This window comes from Centroberyx affinis, unplaced genomic scaffold (assembly GCF_046629955.1).
Source record: "Centroberyx affinis isolate AG114_WGS23_722 - 3 ecotype Tasmania unplaced genomic scaffold, CSIRO-AGI_Caff_v1 ptg000348l_1, whole genome shotgun sequence".
In the NCBI taxonomy this organism is placed as follows: Eukaryota; Metazoa; Chordata; class Actinopteri; order Beryciformes; family Berycidae; genus Centroberyx; species Centroberyx affinis.
In genome coordinates, this window is record NW_027279020.1 from 419,007 (window position 1) to 427,252 (window position 8,246).

The window sequence follows — 8,246 nt, forward strand, 5'->3', positions numbered from 1 at the left end:
CACACATCCCCTCCTAGAGGAAATACTTTGATAGAATGGTACTCTGATAAAAGACATGCAGTCATAATTCTATTTGATTAAAATTGTCAGCATAATGACCTATTTCAGGTCAGATGTTAGAAGAAGATAGTTGAAAAGTTGTTTTTTTTTTTACTTTGAAATGTAATTAAAGACGTTTCCAGAAATTAAAATTTCCAGTAGGCCTACCTCAAACCTCAGCAATCCAATTCCATTCCAATTACTCCATAATTTTTGGTATACCATAGACATGCATACAATGTAAAAAACAGCACAGACTGTATTCCTCTCTTTTCTAGTGTGTGCTTAAAAGCATTGTGATGATAAACACTTCAGGTAGAGCGACAGTCAGAGACCCTGTACTTGTTCCAAACTTCTCAGGTATCTATTCAACACTGAGGAGCTTTGACCAAGTCCAGGGGCAGAGACAAGCATAGAAACTCAACGTTTATAGTAGATAACACTTTTGCATTATGAAAACTAGGCTTTCAGTCATAGAAACAAAAGATATGGAGGACATTTTTTTTTCTTAACATCAGTCTTTCTACATTATCCACATGGGTAACACTGTAGCAATACAATTGTTAAAAAAACTTTCATTATCTAATGCCTATCTAAAATACAAGATTGCCAAACAGCATGCCTCAAGTTACAAAACGCTCTTAAGGCCTGTGTTCACGGCAAACTGGATGAAAATGTAAGTTCGCACCTGAGCTTTAAAAAAAGGGGGTCTCCCTTCCCTCCCTGCCTGTGTCCATGTGTCGAAGAGGATGAGTTTGTGTTTGTCTGAGTCACTGCTGCACTGGTGAAGACAGCTGTGAGTTTAAACGGGACACAAAGAGGAACCAGAGAGCTGATAATCATAGGTCACTTCCTTGTCTGATTGTGGGGAAACAATGCACCTTGTCTGTGAGCGTGGCTGGAAAGGGGAAGCATATCTTTCTCTCTCGCTCTCTGCGTTTGTGTGTGTGCTCGCAGCAGATGTAGGCCTACTTTGGTTTCAGCGGTCGGGAACTTTTTTTTTGTCAGCCATTCATCAGCACATACATAGAACACCACAACTGTCAAAAATGGATTAACTGATCCACTAGACCAGCGATGACCAGTCATGCAGTTTTTCTTTCCAACCAAACACTGCATCAGGGCCCAGTTTTTCAAAAGTTGGATCAGAATTATACAGACATCAGATCAGATGAGACTGATTTAGCTGATTTTGAGCCAGGTTTTCAAAACATTATCAGATAGGATCGTTCTGCTCCTCAAGATTACAGAATTACAGATTTTCAGTCTCTAAACAGACCTCTGTCTGATTTGTGGCATCTATCCTCATCTCTGGCTTTGAGTTTTGAAAACATATAAATAACATTTAAAGGGACAGGACACCCTCAGGTCTCTACTGTGTGATTTTGAAAGGGGGCGTGAGAAGTGGGGGGCAGGCACATGGGCACACACATGAGATTTTTTTTTACACTTTTTATAGGGGTTCAAGCCCCGAAGGGGCTGAAACCCTCTTGTTTTTGTGGCAGTTTGTTATTATTATTTACCTGCCACGTTGGTGCAAATTCCCGTGAGTTGGTACATCGCAGAGACATCAAATTTGGCCCAATGACAGATATTGGTAACCATTACTAGGTCCAGAAAAATGAACCCAATCTGCCTGAAGGTGGCGCTATAATTAAAGGTTTTACGTTAAAGGCCATAACTTCCACACCGTAAGTCCGATTTTCACGAAACTTGGTCCACATTATACAGGTGACCATACTCTACAACTTTTCCATTTGGACCCTCAAGGTCCGCCTAGAAAGTTTTTGAGATATTTTGAAAGTTTTGAAAAACACATTTTTAATCTCCTCCTACACTGTTTGACCGATCACCACCAAAATTCTTATGTAGCATCTACAGACCTATCTCATTAAAAGTTGTTAAAAGGTTGTTGATATCTACGGTCGTTTTGAAGATATTAATTTTTACATTTGAGAGAGAGCGTGGCCTGTCAGCTAAATTGTCGTAACTTCATGACCGATTGTCCAATCATCACGAAACTTTGTGAACATGTTCAGATATCATCAGTGACCATGTGTGCACAGCTGTTTTAATTGTGAACAGTAGGGGGCACCACAAATGTGAAAAGTTTATATCTCGTAATCAGCTACATGGATTTGTATGAAATTCAGTTTGCACGATCTAGGGTCATGACTCAGTCCATGCATAAAATTTGGTAATGATTGATTAAAGTGGGCGTGGCTTATTACAACAAATCTAAATTTCTAGACATTTCACATTCCAGAATTCAAAAAATCTAAATAAATCACCCGTACGTCCTAGAGAGCTGAAATTTTTTCAGCACATCCACTTAATTGTGACAAAAGTTTGCCTCACTGCAACCTATGGTCAATTCAGAAGTCCGTCACTCTATATTTTTCAAAATATGCAAAATCAATTAACATCTATATCTCCACAAGTCATCATTCATATGCTACCAAAATTTTCATAGACATTCTCTAGATGGTAGTTATCAAGCTTTTCAAAGGGTGTTCAGATCGGTCAAACGGTGAGTCCGCAGTGATATTCAATATCTTTCTGTAATTTGTACTGTATGCACAACATTTTCTATTTCATCTAATTTTTAAACAAATTTCACCAAAATATTTGACAATACACTCGAGAACAGCAGGTTGATGTGTGATTGTTTTCAGAATTTTATCCCCAACAGTTAAATTGTTGTGAATTCTTCACGTTTTGTGTCATCCCTCTCTCTGCCTTCTGCTTGTGAGGTTGGTTTGGCTTCCTGGCTCAGGAGCCAGTGGGTGGGGTTGGAGAGGGCGTCAGGAAACTACCTGCACCTGGGCAAATAGACAAAAATACCCCAGTTTTGCACATATGATGTCATTGCCTCAACTTGTGAGAAAGTGTGTAGAAACCATGTCTTCCCCAGTGGTGCAGGCAGTAAGTCATCTTGTTTGGCGATACAAAGGTTGAGGGTATGAATCCCCTGGTGACCAAGTCCTACTTGCCAACAATGTAATCAATTTCAATTTACATGTCAGTACCATTCCAAAAAGGCTTGAAACCCTTTCATGGCCACTTGTGGCTATATTTTTTTATTACTTTTATCGTTAAAGTAACATAACAACAAATCAATATAATAATACAAAATACAATACAAGACATCACAAAAACAACACAATACTCTACAATATAAATATACGACAGTAAAATACAAGGCTGGGGATATATGGAGTGTTGCACAGTCAAATAGCGTTTGGTAATGTCTTCATGGTTACTGTGTAGGCATATTGGTGACGTTGTTTGGGGAGGAATCAGTTCTCAAGGAATGTCAGCAGTGGAATCCAGGAATCTTGGTAGGGTTACACACACATGAGCTTTTGAGGGGAAGGGAGATCAGCGTGATCAGAATCAGAGATCAGAAGATTGCCATGAACAGCTGAAAAAAAGTGAGTTTAGGGTGTCCTATCCCTTTAAACTCCATTAGGTGTAGGATTTGATTACCCACATTCAAATCCCAATCTGCATGATCAGAATGTCATTAAGCAGTTTTGAAATACCCAATTGTCAGATTGAATTCAATTACTGAGATCCTGTAAGAAAAGGTTTGAAAAACTGGGCCCAGATGATTTTTCTGATTGGCTCCTCCTCTCTGCTTGAAGTTGTGCTAATCAGACAAATCACCTGCTGCAGTGTCTGGTTGAAATGACAACCTGCAGACTCTCAGCCCTCCATGGCACATGATTTCCTGTCTCTGCACTAGACAGAGAAATAAGACACTGTGCAGACACGTTTTCTTTTGATAGCTGTTGACACAGTTAGGGTGAGTGCTAAATGTGAGCGGTTGACATAACCAGGTTGTATAACTGACACTGTGGAGGCGGGCTTTGTGGAGGCAGGGGCTGATGTTGTTTATTTAGAGGGGGAGATCTCAATTACAATTTCAGAATCAATTAATTGTTATAGCTAATTATACATTACACGTTGACATAGTCTGATGACTTGTTAATTTTTTTCTTTTTTGACTTTACCTCATCTGTAATAACCATCATTGGAGAAACAGATTGATATGGTGTTTGGTTCAGAAATGACAAACTGTATTTTTTTCTGGTGGATTTATTGGTTCTCTTGCATCTCATTTCTGTTGAAGCCCCTCAAATGCTGTTTGAAAAATCTTGCTTCCTCATATTCACTTGCAGTGAGTATTCATCAAGTACTGTACATGTGTTGCAGCATATCATCTGCTGCATTATTGAAAAGTAGTGTGTGTGACCACTAGAGGGCAATACAAGACAGAACAGTGTAAAAGTTTAAAGTGATGTTGAGATAGATTATAGAAGTCCGTTTTCTATGGTAGTCCAATCATATGTGCTTTTTAAATGTAGACAAGTCAACCAAATGATCAAGAAATGTGCTGTTGCAGTACTGCTATATTCTTGAATTCATAGAACTAGGTATTTGAGGTCAGACAAGGACTGTCCTCGACTAAAGAAACTTGAAGTCAAATTATGGTTATAGGATTTTATCAAAAGTAGTCTAATAAGCCATTTATTTTATAAATCTGCCAGAGATGTACTTAAAATGTTAAAGAAATAACACATGCACTATTCTTTGAATAAACTTTAACACTGACTAATCAACTAAAAAGTCTTTGTTTCCTAAATCCCTACCAGCTGAATAGTTGCCCAGGCAACAAAGAAGTCAGACAGGTGACTTCTTTGCATTCCATTTAGAGGACAGTTTTAACCAAAGCACCTCACATTACTATGAGTGCATGCTATTTTAACATGGGTGGCACCACTAACTCTGGCAGTATTAGGGCCAAGCTGTACACATGTAATACAACACATTCCATTTGTTTGCACATATTGTTAGCATAATTGATCACTACCTCATCATGTGTAAGATTACTTTGGCTTAATCAATTTCATATATTTCCCAGTCTGACATAAATAATCACGACAGAACTAAGGCAGCTTTTCATCATCTTAGAAAAATCCTTCAATCTAATAGTGAAAATGTGTCATGTGAGAGGGATTTTAAAGTATTGTGTTATTCTGCCAGCCCATGTCACTGTAGCTTTATCTCAGGTTGTAGTGGTAGTCAGGGCTGAGTGAAAAGAGACTTTACTGTAACGACAGGGTGTCCGCGGGGTCTTAAAAAGTATTAAAAGGTAATAAATAAATTTAGCAAAAATTAAGGCCCTTAAAAAGTATTAAAAAGTCTTAATCGCCATTTTATGAGGTATTACATTTTGTAGCTATTTTTTCAATGTGAATAGCCTATTTGTCCAAAGAGTTTGTGTGCTAAAAGTTTGCGTGAATTTATTTGTTTTGCTCCTCACAACTACTGCAACAAACTACAACCGGACAGACCAAACAGTAATGCATAACCCGGAAGTTAACCGGGCGAATTTGGGATTCTTCTGTGTAGGCTGTCACTAAGTGGAAAGTACTATGGAAAGTGAATGGGAAAGAGAGCAAAGCATGCAAAGACCACAGAGATTTTTGTTAATGACCGTGCTGTGTGTGTGTGTGTGCGTGCCCTTGCCTTTGGGTTAGTCACTCAATTTATTCTCTTGAGCTTTGTTCCCTCCCGGCCTATCTGAATTCTGTTGTATTGATACAGTGGTCCATAGAAGTTATCGCAAACTAAGACTGTTTAGTTTTGCAATCTCAAAATCAATGTAGAGAAAATGTAAGTTAAAGGTGTCGCTGATGTAACCGGTTACAGCTCGAAGTGCCGTTGAGGTCTTAAAATATATTGAAAAGGTCTTAAAAAAGGTCTTAAAAGGTATTGAATTTAACTTCAGGATTCCTGCATATACCCTGAACGACTGAATATTTTCCCACATCACTGCAGACATTTCCACACTGGCAATGTAATGATTTGGAAACATCACTAAATCAATGTTTACACGGTGCCCTGGTGGCTGAGCGCAGTGTCCTGGTTTTGAACCCAGCTTGGGAACATATCATCCTCCCTTTCTCTCCCATCCTTCCTGTCACTCTCTACTGTCAACTATCAAATAATGCAAAAAATGCTCTTTAAAATATGGAAATTCATGTGTGCAGAGTGGGTGATTAGTGAGATAAGTACTCTCAGACATTATTGTTTACTGAGTTTCTCCAGTAAACTTCAGTGGAAGAGATGAGGTCATCTGATTCCTAGGAAGAGTGTTTTATTTATCTTGTAAACCAAGCATCACCTTGATCTTTACACTTCTATGGTGAATAGAAATTCTTGTAAGTCCTCCAAATGCTCAAAGAATGGTACAGAAATATACAGCTTTGAAAAAGACACAACTTCCAAAACAACAAACAAACAAAAAAAAAACAAGCAATGAGTCAAACAAAGAAACAGAAATGTAAGTGCAAAATAATTATTTACATAAAAACTCAAAATGCATAATGAGTATTGCAAAGCGACAGTTTACAGTTGCAGGATGGGTTGCACTAGAATTCAGAACATAATGTTTTCTGTGTGGCTATCGCAAATCTAAATATCTTTCCCAGTTAAATTCTTTCAGTGACATATTGTTCACTTATAAAAAAAACTCATAAAAACACCATATATGCATCAACAGTCTTTTGCACAAACACCCATGAGTGTCAGTATCTTCACAGTTATTGCACTTTTTTCAACACCAAAGCCATACAGTCACATCACATATGGATATGAGTGAAAACAGAGCGCAGGAAACGTAATGCTGCTTATACACTTTGTCACAATCTGTTAGTTTTTTTTTCAGTTACACATAATGGCATTCACATCAAGTAGTGTCCTTGCACTGTTTCGTTCTTTCAGTGTCCAACACAGTTGTTCAACAGTCTTCATCACTAGGTGCACCATCCTCATCACAGCATCTCTGGGAATGCAGTGATGAGGTTAGTTACAATGCTTACACTGAATGAAGCTGATGAGGAATTGAAGCCATCAATTCTAGCCCAGTTAGTGTTTCATTAGAAGCAGCAGTCAGTTTTATCATTAACATATTTAACACTGGATGTGGAGCTGGATCTGTCCCTGTCCAAGCCAGCATCCTCTACCCAACAAAGCCCTTTTTCAGTCTCTTTTGGGCAATTTTCTCTCTTCTTCACCGTCTCTTTTTGTGTCTGAGCCCTCCAAGCAGTCCCGCAGCATTAGGAGATGAGGCAGCTGTTGGTCTTGTTCATGGGGGGTCGGTTGTTACTGTCCTTGGGGAAGGTCTCCCTGCGTCTGCGCAGCGCCGGGCTGAGCCGGCTGGGCAGGTTGGCCTGCTGGAGCAGCTCCCGGAACACCTCCATCACGTTGGCGTTCTCTTTGGCCGAGGCCTCCAGGAAGCTGTTGTTCCAGTCCAGCTCCACCGTGGACAGCACGTCCTCGCTGGACACCTGCCGCTCGCCCTGCCGGTCGATCTTGTTGCCCACCACCACGATGGGCGTGTACTTGTCCTCTTTGACCTCCAGGATCTCCTCTCGCAGGCTCTTGACGGCCTCCAGGGACTCGGGGTCATCCACGGCGTAGACCAGGGCGAACGCGTCACTGTTCTGGATGGAGAGCTTGCGCATGGCCGGGAAGGAGTAGCTGCCACTGGTGTCCATGATGTGGATGGTGACTTTGACGCCCCCCACCTCATACTCCTTGCTGTGGAGCTCCTCCACCGTGCGTCGGTGCTTGGGCTCGAAGGTGTCCTGCAGGAAGCGTCGGATCAGGGCCGTCTTCCCCACTCCAGCTGCTCCCAGGAACACCAGACGAACCTCTGTCTTCTCCTTCACTTCTAGAGACATGTTGGGTTTCTGCTGCTCTTTTTGTCTTCTTTGCACTTTCTTATTCTTTCTTCTGTCCCCTTCTCTTCTCCTTCACCAGACTCTATCAGTGGATCCTGGTTTGAAAATTGTTGAATGTAAGTTTGAGAAGCTTTTTTGATGGCAGTGATGGAGGTGAAAGTGGTGGTGTTGAAGTGGAGCACAGAGATGATAGCAGATGCATGTGAGAGTGTCTGTCAGGCTGCACTCTGTATTTATGGTCTCTCTCAATCGCAGCTACTCCATGCCCCCTTCTGCTCTCAGCCAATCAGGACAGTGCAGGATCTCCCTGAGTGAACTTATGTCAGCCAATCGGAGAAACCTATGCAAATTACGCAGAAGAGAAAAAAAAAGAGGTGACAGAAATGATTGTACTGAAAGCTCTTGGTGTAGAATGCAGAATCCATTTCCAGCAGAGAATTGTTGCACATCCTT

General features: G+C 40.5%; 1 protein-coding gene across 1 annotated transcript; it reads right to left on the reverse strand.

Annotated features, from left to right (window-relative positions):
- Positions 1-6,210: 6,210 nt before the first annotated feature.
- LOC139641154 (GTP-binding protein Rhes-like) lies at positions 6,211-7,932 on the reverse strand. Its single transcript, XM_071515420.1, has one exon. It carries the CDS (start codon positions 7,791-7,793, stop codon positions 7,167-7,169), a length of 627 nt encoding a protein of 208 aa, XP_071371521.1. The 5' UTR covers positions 7,794-7,932; the 3' UTR covers positions 6,211-7,166.
- Between the last annotated feature and the right edge of the window lie 314 nt (positions 7,933-8,246).